At 33.5% G+C, this 15761-nt stretch overlaps 2 protein-coding genes across 5 annotated transcripts in view; one reads left to right on the top strand and one right to left on the bottom strand.

Moving 5' to 3' along the window:
* The window catches only part of LOC132697063 (protein PALS2), a 66599-nt gene that overhangs the window by 26589 nt on the left and 24249 nt on the right, over positions 1-15761 (top strand). For both annotated transcript variants that reach the window (XM_060662323.1, XM_060662324.1), the window contains one exon: positions 14541-14668. In XM_060662323.1, coding sequence (XP_060518306.1) covers positions 14541-14668 — 128 coding nt within the window. The remainder of the gene's footprint in view (positions 1-14540; positions 14669-15761) is intronic.
* LOC132697067 (uncharacterized) lies at positions 2599-14114 on the bottom strand. 3 transcript variants are annotated; one of them, XR_009618114.1, is made up of 4 exons: positions 10317-14114; positions 6133-6280; positions 5090-6072; positions 2599-4330 (listed from the first exon to the last, which is right to left on the bottom strand). XR_009618114.1 is itself a non-coding variant. In XM_060662331.1 (4 exons), the coding sequence occupies exons 2-4, from the start codon at positions 10474-10476 to the stop codon at positions 5475-5477; spliced, it is 906 nt and encodes a 301-aa protein (XP_060518314.1). In that variant the 5' UTR covers positions 10477-10936; positions 11123-14114; the 3' UTR covers positions 4340-5474. The 3 variants fall into 3 exon arrangements, 2 of the variants coding, with proteins under 2 accessions (XP_060518314.1, XP_060518312.1); XM_060662331.1 differs by lacking the exon at positions 2599-4330 and having other exon boundaries at positions 4340-6072; positions 10317-10936; positions 11123-14114; XM_060662329.1 differs by lacking the exon at positions 2599-4330 and having other exon boundaries at positions 4340-6072.

The following is a 15761-nucleotide window of genomic DNA, read 5'->3' as shown; positions in this document are numbered from 1 at the left end:
ACAACCCACGCAGAATATTTGTAAACAGTATAAGTTTCTTTGAAAAATTAACAAACATCGCCTAGCCTAGTCAGTCAGTTCATTTTCATCTTAAAAACGAGTCTAATACATTTAAGCAAAAAGCAAAAGGGAAAGAAAAAATAATCACTGAACAAAGAACATTTTTTTAATGCATAAGCGACGAAATACGGAAATAAATCGCTCTTTCTGACGTCCGACATCCTCCCAAAAACCGCCGGTATCGAGTTATTTTTAAATTTTAATTACTCCCCTTTCGATTATAAAGCGCCGATTGTAACACACTTTAGGCAGTTTTTCCTTTGTGTCGGGACGTTTAGAATTTGGGAGAGGATTGTGGTGCATTACCGCAGTATCTATTTATAAAAGCATCGAAAGGTAGTCTTCACCGAAGAACCGGAAAGGTAAATTGTATACTTCAAGCTGTCAGTCGCTGTCGATTTTTTCCTCGATTACTCAACATGGCGACAGACATATTGAAAACTGGCGCTGTGCTGTGCTGCTTAGAGTCAATACTCTGGGCATTACTAAATTGAAGTTACGAAAGAAAATTAACTTGATTATTAAATTGAACAGTGGGAAAAGGTTCCTTAATTTTCAGCAAAAATTATTCAAATTAATTCAATAAAACAAACCCTAGATGTGTAGCAGCCACATTAAGATATTTTTGGCTCAAGCAGCATTTTTTTTCCTTTTTTTTTAACAGTACTTCAAAAACTTTTGTCTGTTTGTTTTGTTTCTCTCTCTATTGTTTTTGCGACAATCAATTGCACTTTAGTTTTTTTTTGTATTTTAGAGTCTTTAATAAAACTTAATTTAAAAAATTAAACCTTTACAAGTTTCGTTAGGTCCACACTCCACACAGTGTAAATATAGTAAATGTAATATAGATTCAATTAAAAAAAGAAAGAAACAATACATTTAATGCTTCTGAACGAATTCCTTCAGGTAACGAGGAAACGAGTTTCTATGTTAAAATACTTAACTATTAAAAAAAAGAAATAGTTGTGAAGCATCTGCACCTAGAGTAACAGATTATTCCACATGGACTAATCATTGCAGAAAAATCATCAAAAAATTTAAAATAAACAATACTGATTTTCTTATAATGACACACAATAACAATAAGGATTTAAAAAGTGCACGAAGATGAAGTGCAATGCAATGATTATTAAAGTACCTTCGTTTACGGGGATCAATAATAGGCGAATTAAAAACAAGTCTGCTGAAATGATTGTTTGGTATTCTGCAAATTTCATTGAGGTTCGCAGAGTACGGTACTCCATAAAATAGTTTGAGGTGTTTGATAACAATACGTAGCTGACAAATAAACTTAATGTATTTGAACGAAACTGACATATCCAAAAGCAACATTTGAAAAACAATGGCAAAAGAGGGAAAACCCTGAAGATTTTTTTTCATTTTAGATAAGCGCTTCTAAACGTTGGGATTTGCACATTAAACTTTGGCTTATACCGCGCATTTTTAAAATCCAATTAGCGATTCGGCTCCCCATTATTTGTTATTAATTTTTAATTTTATTTATTGTTTATCAGGAAATACAGGTATTGCTATAACTATATCTGCTATGCTATATATAATATCTCTAAAGGGCTTACTTAATATTACGGCTAATTCTAATAGAAGACCTACTAAAAAAATAGATGAAATAAACAAAATAAAAATAAAATAAGATGTCAATAATAATAATAATAAAAATACTTAACTTAATTTCTAAAACATTTTCCTAAAAACCAATAAGCAAAAAAATATTATTTATTAATGAAAAACGACCTAAATGATGATTTCCAAATTTTTTATCGCATCTGTCGACGACTGTTGCATCTGTTGACCCCATAAAGTCGTTTATTAAAAAAATATTTCCTAGAGCATAATAATAGATATGGTACTTATATTTTGCAACATAACGAACGGACACGATCAATAACATATATTTATTAATATTTCATTTTTGTAATCCTGTTAATGTAATTTTTTTGAAAACAAAAAATGTATAACTTTCCAATTAAAAACGCCAATAAGAAAATAATGAAAACGCGACGAAACAAATTATAATTAAAAGATTTAGGTGAAGAACAATAGAAGTCAGAGAGAGAAAATCAATGAAGTCACTTTACTCTACTGTACTGTACTAAGAGTCACAATATCTACGCCTAAAATAAAATATTTTCGCTTTAAAATAATCAAAAATTTATCCCGAGGCTACGCTCCGCCGAAATCGTGTCAATTCTGTGTACTGCACGTCACTGCACGCCAGTAGAGAGCGCATTAAATTATTAGAATTTTGGAAGAAACGTCAAATGATCCAACAAAAACGTAATTAATTTATGTCCGGGCGCTACAGGTTGACCGATGTTTATTTTCAAAAGCATAAACAGTTTACAAAGATCACACGCCCGTATTGGTTACAGTTAACTATTAAAATAAAATTTCATATAAATATCACTTTTAAAGTACCTACTTCTTTTGTTTTGACGCATATTTGGTTAACAGCCTATGGTTAATGGTCGATGAACAAAAACACTTCAGATTTTTAAAATATTTCTATTACTACCAAATCACATGAAAATTAGCTTCGTCTATATTTGTGAACCAGATATAAAATGTTATGTGAAGTTATAATGAGTGATTGTGCGAATGACGTCATTTTTAGCCATGTTGGGTAGTTTTACGTGTTCAAAATGCAGACATTTTAAGGTTATTAATAAGTTAATATTTTCATTTTGATTAAAGTGCACGAAAATATATAAATATTATAAAATTCTTGTCCAATCGCAAACTTACATTATGTTATAACGAATAAAAATATATAACGAATTTATTACATTAACCTGAAGTCATGGCTAACTGGGACTAATTTTTGATGTCAAATATCGAGAAAAGCTATTAGAATTAAGTGTCAACGAATTCTTGTTCAGAACTACACTAAACTAACTAAACTAATTTCCATAAAGTTCGAATACAGGGTGCTCGAAATATCGCGGGCGCCTTACTTAATATTTGTTTATCACTCAATTTTGACAACTCTTTTTTGTTGGATAGATTTCACTGAAAGACATTAACGATGTTATTAAAATTAAATATGATTAGAGATGATTAGATACGAACTAAACAGACTTTACAATGCTGTATTTTTTTAAAGGGATTTTTAATTTTCATCTAATAATGAAAATAACATACCGTTTCCTTTGTAAAACCAATTTATATTGTAATTTTGTTTATATTCTATCTTTCGAATACTTAGATTCATTAATGCTGTTGCGTTAAAATGATACTAAAAAATAAAGGTCCCTTAAAAAGCCCTCTTGGTCATTACTTTTGAAATTTGTATAATTAAAATTTGTAAGATCTTAAAAACACATACCAAATAATCGTTATTTACAAGGTTTACAATATATATTTATTTTTTTAAAACATAAAAAATTTTGGTCATTGGTTTAGGTACTTTTAGGTAGTCCTGAACACGGGTCTCGTCATTTTCTACTTGAAAAAATCTCTAAAAATTCTTCCCGATTTTCCACTTCAAAAACTGTGTGTTAGCCATGACTTTAGTCGATGCTATACAAAAAAACCGTTTCATTTCTCTTTAGTAAGATCTATCCAGCAAAAAAAAAAGATCCAAATTGAGCCATAAAAAATTAGTATAGTTAGGTTTAATGTAGTCCTGAATAAAAATTCGTTGTCACTTTCTTCTTAAAGAAATCCCTAATAGCCTTTCGCAATATTTGGCATCAAAAATTAGTCCCAGTTAGCCATGACTTTAGGTTGATGTAGTCAACAAAAACAAGTTCTCAAAATTATATCGTAATCAAAGATTTTACAACGACGTACACCGTATTGAAAAATTAAAAAAATTGGTATAGTTGGATTGGATATTTTTTTAAAATGGCCGTGACTTTAAGTTGAATCAATAAGCAAAACAAGATTTTAGTGCATTTTTCAGGGTTCTATCCAACAACAAAAAAATCAAAATCAACCCATGACAAAGATTTCACAAGCCTGTACACTTCTTAATTGGAACACACTGTATATTTACTAAATACTTCATATGGTAAGGATTTTCCAAGTATCTGTGTGAACTAAGAAATATCAACACTCCTTTAGCACAAATCATTTAATCCAAAACAGCTCCTAAATGTACCAGTCATCCAGATATATCACTACACGTTTTTCTGTCTTCATTTTTACTCCGAAACTTCATTATGATGATGTCGAGGAAACGTCGAATTTGAGTTAGCAAAATAACGATAAAAAGTGACGAAATTTTGAATCACGATTTGCGTTGAGTTACCTATACAAATAAAATAAATATTGTAATTTATCAAAATTAATAAGAAATAAAAGTTCAGATTTTTACGAAATTATATATTTTGTCATGTCAAAATATATAATTGAAAATGTATTTTCATCAAGTAAAAGCCACCTCAGTTCAAATATTGTAATTTATCTTTGGGCCAGTGTAAAGAAGCCCAGTTTTCCTTGCTATTGTTGTTATATAAAAGGCGTCAAAGTTTTGTTGTAGTTAGGAAAAAACCTTTTTTGAATTATGCTAATCATATAAAAAAAAATTTTTTTATTCAAGAGCAATTATTTGCCTAACAATTGCAAAAGGTAATATTTCAGTACGTAAGTGTTTGCAGAAAGGCAGAAAGAAATTTTTTGAAAACGCTTACCAAAAAGAAAATGCTAATGAGCCGTTTAAGAACGTCTTATTTAAGGACGTGAATATTATGACGTAGAGTTCGCGTGGTCGATGAGACGTCAATTATTAGGTCAAACTCAGATAATAATCACGCAAGAAGGACGTTACAAAATAGACGCCATAGTGAACAATTGTGAAGTGACTTCGACGTATAATAAACCTTTTTTGGTACCTGTCACATTTCAACAAATATGTCTCCTTGATGAAGTTCAACCGTTGTTACTAACCTTTCTCATTATTATTAACTATAATTTTGGACCCAGTTTCAATTCTATCCATGTGTCAAGGAATGTTTTCATATTTTTTGACTTTCTGTGACAGCCCAAAACACACAATTTTGATACATACCTATGAATCTATCCAGAAAACCAATTAGAATATTTGCGAGCTCTCTTCTACTAACTAATGCTCTTGTATTAGTCTAGCTAGATCCCATGAATGCAGCAAAACAGTAATCCGAATTGTTTCTACATTTGACGTTTCCTATTTATTTACTGTATTCTGACGTATTTGAAGGAAAGTTTCCGCCGCATTTTTGGGATGTCCATTATTTATTCATTGTTTTTGTCCAAAATACATATAAGTAACTAAACTAAAAGTGATCATTCTTCGTGGTAAATGTAATAATAAACTGAGATCAACAAACGTTCAAATAACCTATCGGTTGCTAAGTCCTAACTAACAAATAACAATTTTATACAGAACGTGAAGTATCCGGAGCATTGTGGTAAAATCAACACTTTTCTATCTTGCTTTCTACAACGTTGACGTAATGACTACCGGTCGAGGAGCTGTGTAAAAAATTGTGCTCGCCCAGAGTTATTTCTATTTTCTCTATCGGATTAAATGTTTCCTGATCTTTCGTCTTTTTAATGTTGGAATGAGGGTGTGCTTGCGAACCCAGTGACGTCAACGTGGACAACTGAAGATTCGTGACGATACTTAAGATATTCAACTTCGCTTGGGGAATCAAATGGGGCGGCAAACGCTTTACCGTTGCAGTAATGCTTCTCATAAATAGATCAATTTCATCCTCTTCCATGTTCTCGCTTTCGTGTATGTCTAACAAAAGTTTTTCCTCTGCCGACAACGTTAAGTTGGTACTACTAAACTTTGTAACATCTGCGTTAGCACCGTCCGTAATATTATCACTAAGTACAAGCTTTTTCTTTTTAAATTTTGAGTTTTGACCGGCGGCCGCAGATTTAGACTTGTTGGCAAGTTTACCTTGCTTGCGAGTTTTGATTGTTGCTGTTCGACTTTCTTCTTGGTTAAATTCTCTTTCTAATTCCTCGTCTTCGTCGGGAGATTCCTTCGCCTTGCCTAAGGTGCTGAAACGGTAAACGATATTTTAGCAATTAATCTTAATTAATATAAATCGCTAGGTTTACCTGAAGTCGTCGCATTTGTTGTCCAAAAATAAGAGGTGCTTGTAAAGACCCCATTTTGGTGATTTCGATCCAGATGATTTCGGTAGTCTTTTTTTAATTTTGTTGTAATTGTCTCGTATATTTCTCCAGCGAGTTTTACAGTCCTCAGCTAAAAGAAAAAAATACCTATGGTCAAAATGTATTTTGACTGATATAAGAACGATATAAAGGGTTATGGGTATTCAGCTACGCCATTATCCGTTACAAATATACTTTACTAGTAACATTTCCTGAAGGTTTAGATCTAACCGCGCAAAAAATCAGGAAATAAATTATTCTTTGGCCGGTTTCATTTCATTTTATCATTAAGGCATTTTTTGTCAAGCGGAAAAAAGGTTCCAGTTAACCTTATTATTTTAGGGATCGGAAGATTGGTACCGCATGACGTTCACCGACTATTGTTTCATAGCTGTACAGCCCATACGGGTAAATATAGTAATCCACAATGAGAACACTCCATTCCTCTATTTATTCATACGATCAAGAGAAAGACAACAATTTCCAATTTTTTTTCTCATTTACCTCACTTTTCTATCACGCTGATGCTATTCTATTTTAGATCGAATTCACTGTAACTATGTAAAGATTGAAATATTGTCCTGATTCGGCTCTAAAGGCCGCGTTTCGCTAGCAATGGCAACCTTTTTCAGACGTCCTTCCATCTCCGATGTTGCAAGCTTGCCACTAGTCTACGAAGATAAAACGACTTCTGGTGAAGTTTATATTTATAAAAATATAACTTACCTAACCTAACCTAACGCAAATCTAAAGGATGGAAGGGGGAGCGAAATATTATGTGCTAATTTTGAAATAATTTAACTAATTGAAAGTGGGTGAGAATTAAAGATAATAAATTCTGAAACATTAAATTTTTCGGTCCATCAATATCGCAAGCAAGCTCTAACACTGTGAGGAAAAGAAGAATATAAATGGACGCAAATAAAACAAAAAATTTAAAAGGTTTTTATTGCAAATATAAAAGAAAACTTGTAACTTGAAGTTTTAGCGTTAATTATCATAAGTTCGCTTCCTTTTTCCCTCTTCGTGGTTTACATTATTAGTTATACCCGAAAGTGTTCCAATCGATCATCAAAAAAGACTAGTTCTACTGATTCGAAAACTATAGTGGAACGGTTCTAAAAAAATAGGTTGGAATATCCCATATTGGCGAAAGGTAAGGACTTGAATTGCGGTTAAGATTGTGTGGTTTGTTTAATGATTTCTATGGATTCTCGGATTTTTATTTGGTAGAACAATTTATTACATGCAAGAATTTTAGTTTGATATTGATTTATTTAATTAAATTCACAACCATATTGGCACCCAAAAAAAAATACATGTTCAACAAAACAAAAAAGACCTACAAACAAATACAATACAATACAAATAATACATAAGACAAAATATAAAATTTTCTTCACTCACACCACTTATACACTGCCTCAGCAATCATTCACCCATTCTCCTTCGATCAGTATATTGTTTTACTCAATAATAATTTGTCTAGTGAGTTTTCAAATTTGTTTTCATTGGTAATAAATCTAACAGAGTATGATAAGTGATTATAAATAGGCATTGCATAGCTGCTTCTTATTGTACCTATGCTGTGGCGTGAATGAATGGAACCTTGAACTTTAGCAGATGTTCAAAAGTTCTGTCAATTTTGTATTGATCCAATGCAAAACATATAATGAAATCACAGTATGCATCTTTAGTACCCTAAAAAGGTGAAGGTTTTCTTTTTAAAAGTTAATGTTAATATGATTCATTTTTACCTCCTCCACGCGCCAATGCCATATAATAGGGCGGAATTAACATATGCACAATAATAGGATAGCACAATTTCTCTATTTACAAAATTTCTCAGCTGCTCGGCAGACTCTCTCAAGATAGGTTGAAATCTAAATTTAGGGGCAAGAATTTTACTACAATTATGTAAAAAAAATGGAGAAGTTCTATCCAACGTGTGCATGCGCGAGATTTAAAAATTCGTTCTAAACCAATGCCAGCTGTAAGTGCAAATTCTGACGTTGAACCCATAAGACCTTGAGGCTTTCAACAAGCCGCTGACATATCTTCAATGTTCGGATGCGGCATTTTTTCGGCAATATTTTCTCAAAAGGTCTAGAAAAGCAGTGCAGAATTGTAGCACTCACTTCGGCATCATAATTCTGTAATTATTTTGGCGTTTTTTTCTTTAAGCGCTGTAGATACGATGCAATTTCTACATGTATCTTTTCAAGTAAGCTATTTTTTTTTCGATTTTTTTTTGCTTGTAAATCGACGCAAAGCGTTAGTTTTCATAAACTCATAGGTTTAACCTCTATTGAAAATGTAAACAAATTCGAAATCACCAAAGATGGCTGTGTAAAAGTCTATATACTACTTGAGGGCTGACGCATGCGCAAAAGATCCTTCTCTACGAATATGTATATCTAATAGCTATATGGAATATATGCTATATATATATATATATATATATATATATATATATATATATATATATATATATATATATATATATATATATATATATATATATATATATATATATGTATATCGCTATATGGAATTCATAGGCCCTCTTTCTGCATCCGTCCCTCCAAATATGAGGATAAGCCAACTATAAGGCAGACCCCTCACTCCAAATTTAATAAGTTACCGCTTTAACCATTAACCATTTCAAATGCTCGTGAGTAATCCAAAAACAAGCCGGTAAGTTTTTCATCCAGTTTCCGAATAATGAAGTTTATTATGTTTACGTTAGCATTCTGTCTGGACTTGAGTTTTTGGATACCGAAATGACCCTTAAATAAGCTATTGAACTTACGTAAAAACTTAGAAATAAGTCAAGAAAACAATTCAATCAATCAAAGAAAAATTCGAGAATCAGTAGACATCTCTAAACGACCAATGTCCCTCCTTTAGCTCCGGCCCCTCAAATAGCACAGATAGCACACAATATCCCCAGTAATTCATGTAATTCAAGGCTTTATGGTAATATACAACGTAAGATTTGATAAATTCTAAGCTGAACGAACCATTGTTGTGTACTCTACCAACATCACGCCTTGTTTTTTATTATTTTGTTAAGCCAATGAGATATCAAGATCAGGGAACCAAAACTAGGAAAATTTTTGGTCGGCAAAAAATATTGCATTAAAATAGGCCTTTACTGTCAAACTGAACAGTCATATTTGTTCTAGATTTTTTTCGCGCGATAGTATCTACTTTCATGAAAGAGATCTTACCGATGAGAGTCTAATGAGGTTTGTATTTAATGGAATGAAATACAGAAATATATACCATCATTTAGATTAAGCATCTAACATCACTTTCATCAGAGTACTATCAGCGTCAAATCGAGCCTTTTTTTTAAACATATAAGATACCAGTCTCTTTTTTTTTTTTTAAACTTTCTCAAAACTAAAATATTTTCAGATGCGGATAAGATAACACACCACAAACATCAAAAGAATGTGAGAATTCAATAGATGCTGAAAAGAGCTACTTTCATCAAAGAATGACAGAAAACGTGTCAAATATTTGTTATTCTTTTAGAGTTTAGTTCAAGATATAGTATCTTACTCAATTTTTAAGATACATATTTTTGCTATATTATATACTACAATTTTTTCATATCTACAATAGAAAAAAATGTGTATAAATTGTGTTTTAGTAATGCTATCACAGGCGAGTACCAAATACTGGAATAGAATTGTTGTAGTCGTACAGCCAATTTTACTACTGGACATTTCCTTTCCAGTATTTCTCATAGGCTGTTGTAAAAAACCTAATAATTAAGTAAGGTCCACTGGCATATCTATATAAGATGCTATATCCTCACAGTCGGATATACGAACGACGTCTCAACTAGTATAACTTAGTATGCCCTAACAAACATCCTGCGTCGTATATCCTTGAGGCGTCTCAAGGTTGTCCCTTAGCCGAAACAGTATATCCCTAGGATATACGCTACGTCCCGTCAGATATCCCGATGACGTTTTACGGACGTCCTTGTGCTATTTGTAAATAAACTTAAACAATATTTCGCATAGACGCGCGGCCAGTGAAACGATACACCGCGAAAACGAACGCAAGCACCCGAGAGCTTAACCGTCCCGTTTCGATCCGCTTCAGCTTACCGACTTTCCCGATCTCGGTCGCGATCTCACCCCACGCTACTTCCCTCAACAGCATGTCCCTGTAATCGGCATGATTGTGGTGGTACAAAATCGGATACTTTTCGACTTGCTTCACTAACGAAATGTCGTCGGTGCAGTTGAACCTCCTAGACATTCTCATCGCACAGTCTGACGAATTAACGTTGCGTCTGCGATCGAACTGCCGCCGCCACAAACTCGTTTCTCCGCAGCCAGTTGCTAGAGCCTTCAAAATAAAACGCAAACGCTGATCGCAACAGCGGCGTCGCTAGCGACCGGGCCGACGAATCCCGAGGGTTCTGCACGGTGTTAAAGCGAGAGAGGTGACGGTTGTTTCCGCCGTCGCTGTACAATCGGCCGTCTCAACGATCGTGTCTCGTCGCGTTGCGGTTCGCGTCTAGCACGGTGGGGCCCGGGCACGGAGAGGCGGTCAATGCCGCCATCGCGGCGCGCGGTTGTTACGGGCGTATCGAATGCGGCGGCATAAACGTTGCGATCCGGTCGCCGTCTTGTCATTTCTTTGCACATGGCCATGCTTGTAATATTCTGTAGCGTGTTCCCATCAACATGTGTGAAGACTAGGGATGGACGATTACACAAGTCTGCAAAATTGAACTTTTTGACAGATGTTTTTATTTTGAAAATTTATTTTATATAATTTTGGTAGGCTGATTTCAAAAATTCTATGCATTTATTTGTATCACGATATTTCCAAAATTATTTATTTTTTTATTCAGTAAAAAAGTGAAATCCTAGTTAAAAAAAAGGTGAAAGAAAACTTTACAGACTTTTTTGAGTGAAATCTTCATCTTTTCGCCAGAAAGCTGCATTGTCCGGACACCTGTGTGTTTTTAAGGGCACATCCCGTTTTAACATCCAGCAGTAGTCCTCCATTATCGTTATGCTCCATCTGCCTTGGTATCGTGGTTCCATTTTCCCCAACGTCCTGGTGAAACCTGTTTCCCTGTTCTTCACTAAATGCTCCAAAATTTTTAGGAAAATAGTTAAAATTGGAAAACAGGAAATAAACTTTCAAACGCATATTACATGTCTTTTATATTGGCATCAGATATGGCTGGAAATTTCTGCTTCATCAAGCCAAGTTTGATGCAAAAAGGAGTCAGTAAAACTTGTTTGGGGTCAACTAAGCTATCTCTTAAAACATTTTTGCTACTAGGTGTAGGACCTGTTGTAGAGGGCAATGTCTATCTTTTGCCCGACTATCTCAGCACTTTAAGGTCACTACAAAGCATCCACTGATATTCTTGGTACTTTATTTTTTTCAAAAGAAGTCCTAAATTTTCATGCGTTTCTTTTGAATGTATAGAATGTGCAACGAGAACCGAGGCCAGTTCGTTACCACTTTGCAAAAAACCGCTTGCTAAACTACGCTTAGTGAGAGTGAATAAACAGGCGTCATTCTTCTTTTATATGCTGCACATTTTCTAATTTTGAAACTAAGGAATATTGTTGCAATACACTAGCGGTCTCTCCTGAGTAAAAGATTGACATAACTCTTTTTCTCAATCCCAGTAAAAGCTTGATGTGACGCCAGGTGCCAGTAAATGCTTGTCACGAAGTGTGAACGCCAACAATTCGGATGTATCCTTTGTAAGGTGTAAATCATTTAATTCGCTCTGATTAAACATTTTGCGTTCTCTGAAATCTGGTGAGAGACCTGAGTCATCTGGGTCGGAATTAGATTCCTCTGATTCTGACTATATGACGTTTTCTAGTTATTTTGGGGCGGAAAGTCGAATGGCAGAGTCAAGATTGGGATATACAATTTGTTTCTTATTTTCTCTATTGAATCCTTGAACATTACACCAACAAAAATAACAATCATTACTTTGCTTAAACATTTCTTTCTACCTTTTTGCAAGTTTCTTAATCCTTCAACGCAAACGGAACAAACAGTATGAGGAGCCCAGGACTTGACTTGGTCGCCAATTTTTACACCAAAATAAGCGTGGTATACATTTTTCACAAAAGAAGTTATAGTTTGCCTTTGCTTTACTTTGCTTAGTACATAACTACCACGCAGATATAATAAAAGTTATTTGGATTGTTCACACAATGTCTTAGAACGCAATAACGAAGACAACAGATACGAACCCAGTAGCAACACGACCAATACAACCAAACTGCGCATAAGCAGGTTACAACGCTTCTGCGTCAACGCTGTTGCTTTGCTGAGAAATGTAATTTTATCCAGTGGTGTCAAATCACATTTAATTTCATATAAATCAATTCATTTAAAAATCGTGCCTAACATGAAACAAACATATTCATATCAAATAAATGTTGCCGGATGAGTTCCAAAGGAAAATGATCAATGGTGTCGACATTTTTCAGCCTTGCCAGAGTTAACAGCTTCATTGTGAGTACACATTTTTTAAGAATATCACCAATCTTATAGACCCTTTAGAATGAGTGAGTGCATCCTAGCTGTCTGTTAGTAACTGATCCAACTCTGGCACGACGAATTGTCCGCCCCATCAACTTTCGCAAAAACTTCTAATAAATCGCCAACGGCAACGGAGTGTTGCTTCTATTAGCGTTGTTGCTTCTACTAGTGGAATAGTAGAAAAGCGATTATTGCAATTAATTTTACCGCCAAAAAGATCCATAGGATAATTACATCTTGTTGGATCATGGAGATCCACTACTCAGCTCACCGAAAATGATTGTATGTATGTATGTATCAATCCCTGATAAGGGGTTTCGAGAATTTGTTGAATCCATTGTATTCGGTTCCGTCTCGAAAAATGCAACTAACTCCTGAACCATATCAAACTGTAGATCATGTAAGTGTAACAAAAGATCTACACTACACTATATTACCGGAACTAGTAAATTTATAGACAATGCACAGCTACATTCCTGAGCCTTAAAAACCAGTGAAGTACAAGGAAGCCAAACTGGATCAGATTTAGCATCCCAGTTAATGGACATTTTTATCAGTGGCATATTGCTCAGAAGATCGCCACGGTGGTTTCAGATAATGACGCAAATAGAAAATCGGCTATAAACGATCATTTACCTAGACATCCTTGTGTAGCGCATACTCTAAATTTATCACTAAAAGACGGACTTGGACAAAATAGTGAGTTGATGTTATATTCGTAGAGAAACTTTCAAAGATGCAGCAATAAATGAATTCTTCCCAATTAAAAGTGAAGCCACGCGGAACTTGATATATATAATGATTGATAGATTAATTGGCATTGTCGTAAAAACAGCTTGGGTAGTTTGAAGCGATTTGTGAACTTTTTGTAAAAGCTATTGTTAAAAAAGTTTTTGCTTCCGGTTATATGTAAGAGAAATTCTCAAACCCGCAATCTTAACTCTATTTGTCTTCAATTTTGATGGTCTGTCTGCTTCCTCTTCCTTTTGTATTTTCCTGCTTGCACTCCAATTTTAGTGCCGGAAGATGAAATTCTTTAATTTCGATATACGTCTCTCTTAAAAATCGTTTCGTAATATATCCTTTTACAAGTTAAATAAAAACATTTCTGTATTAGTAATGATTCAAATTTATTTTACTGTTAATAAGCCAACAGAAATATTATTTTTGTACTGCAAAGAATTATCTTGTTATTGGTACCGAATTTTTTTTGTAAAAAACTTCCCTATCGCTTGCATTTTTTGTCTCGGTGTTTTGGTTAGTTTTCGGTTTTTCTAGATTTGGATTTTTTTGATGGACTTTTATGCAAAAGGGAATATAAAACGGTGAATCAATAACGAAGCTTTAAAATTTTTTGTTTCATTTTATGCGAAATAGTGGTTAACATAATAACAAAATTAATTTAAATTGTAGTAAACATCGTAAAATAAAATTAATTAACAATTATCAGCATACTTCTTAAACCTCATTAAATTATTATGAAATTGTTTAACTTAAATTATATTAGAAAAAAGTATATACAAATATATAAAGAGTTTTTTAAATTGACTGTAAAATAAAGCTCCGCTGCATAACACTCCGTATCTTTTTTGCGCAAATCTTGATAAAAGAAGTATGAAATTGGAAAAAATGGGAGTTATTACTGGTCGATTTAGAATAACTGTATTCAACTTTTCTTTATTTATATATTACAAAAATGAAACATACAGACCTTACCATTAAAAAAAAAAAAAAGAAAACGATATTTCTCCTGACCCCTCTGTGCTTATTCTAAAACTATTTGCAACTTTTGTTTTCAGTTGCTTTTCAACATGTGCGAGACAACATCGGCGACTTAGATGCCGATGTACAAAATGGCTTCAATGAGACTGATTTGATATTCCTCAAGGGGCTGATGGACAGTCCCGTTATTAAAAGCCTAGTTCAGGTTAGTACAAAAGCCATATTTGTGTTCTTTTTTTGCAAAATTTGTTATGTTGTGTCTAAATAGGTTTCCAAAGTTAAAATTATATTATCTTTGTAGATTTTATTATTTAAAAAATGAATTAAAAAGACGCTGCTCCTCAAAAACGAAAAGAACTGCGGAAGTTCTTTTTGTGCCACACTGTACGTATATACTTTTCCTCTTGTATATTGACGGTTTAGATTGTTTGAGTGGCTCGGACCAATTGAAAAAAACAGCGTTTAAAAAGTTTGATGATGACTTTACGGTATCTATGACCAGTAGGTCCGAAAGCCAAATGAAACGTGGTTTTGAGTGAGCTGAACTCTTGGTTTATCTTATACCTTAATCCACGAAACATATCTTTTATAAGATTGCATCATAGTCATACTAAAGATTTGCGGTCAGTACATGATGTAAAGTTTCTTTGAATATTCATAGATAAAACATGAATTTTAAAACTCATTGCTCTTCTTTGATATCGAGGTTGGGAGCCAACATCTATTTATTACATAACCTGAAGGATTTTTTAACATAATTATCAGAATCGAGTGTTTATTAGGCGCATGATGAGAGTAGACGTATTAGTGGTTCATAAGATGTATGGCCGGTATTTCCAAATCTACTTCACAAAGACGACTTTAAAGTTGCTTATACAAAATATAATAGTTGTTATAGAAACCCAAGTCTAAGTGCCGTGCGATTTTTTATCCCCTTATCAGAAGAAATAAAAATATGTGATTAAATGCCTGTGCTTAGTAAAAGAGTGCTTCAGTTAGTCTTTTTGCTTCCTTGTTTATATGTTACTGTTTGTAGTCTTGGATTCTGCCTCATTTTATTTTATTTTTTGACAATTTCCGATTCAAACATTATACTTGTCGATTGGGAAAATAAAGATTATTATTATTATTATTGTTTTTATTAATATTATTATATGGCATTTAGTTCTTCACTATAAAATTAAAATGAGCTTCTAATTTTGAACTATATTCGATAACATTTCTAAATGGAGTGCTGACTCAGCTAGATCGCAACTGCTGGAGCGAAAACTGCAGCCCCTTCCACATCGCATCGGTAA

This window comes from Cylas formicarius, unplaced genomic scaffold (genome assembly GCF_029955315.1).
Source record: "Cylas formicarius isolate icCylForm1 unplaced genomic scaffold, icCylForm1.1 PGA_scaffold_1__22_contigs__length_36826433, whole genome shotgun sequence".
NCBI lineage: Eukaryota > Metazoa > Arthropoda > Insecta > Coleoptera > Brentidae > Cylas > Cylas formicarius.
The sequence above is the reverse complement of the archived record's forward strand: the minus strand, read 5'-3'. Positions and strand labels throughout refer to the sequence as shown.

Bases quoted from the DNA above. Each gene is read 5' to 3' on its own strand.
- LOC132697067 (XM_060662329.1), bottom strand. From the start codon at position 10,476: ATGAGAATGTCTAGGAGGTTCAACTGCACCGACGACATTTCGTTAGTG. The intron at 6,281-10,316 runs GTAAGCTGAAGC...TTTTTCTTTTAG, and splicing joins GACCGAGATCGGGAAAGTCG to CTGAGGACTGTAAAACTCGC. The intron at 6,073-6,132 runs GTAAACCTAGCG...TTACCGTTTCAG, and splicing joins AACAAATGCGACGACTTCAG to CACCTTAGGCAAGGCGAAGG.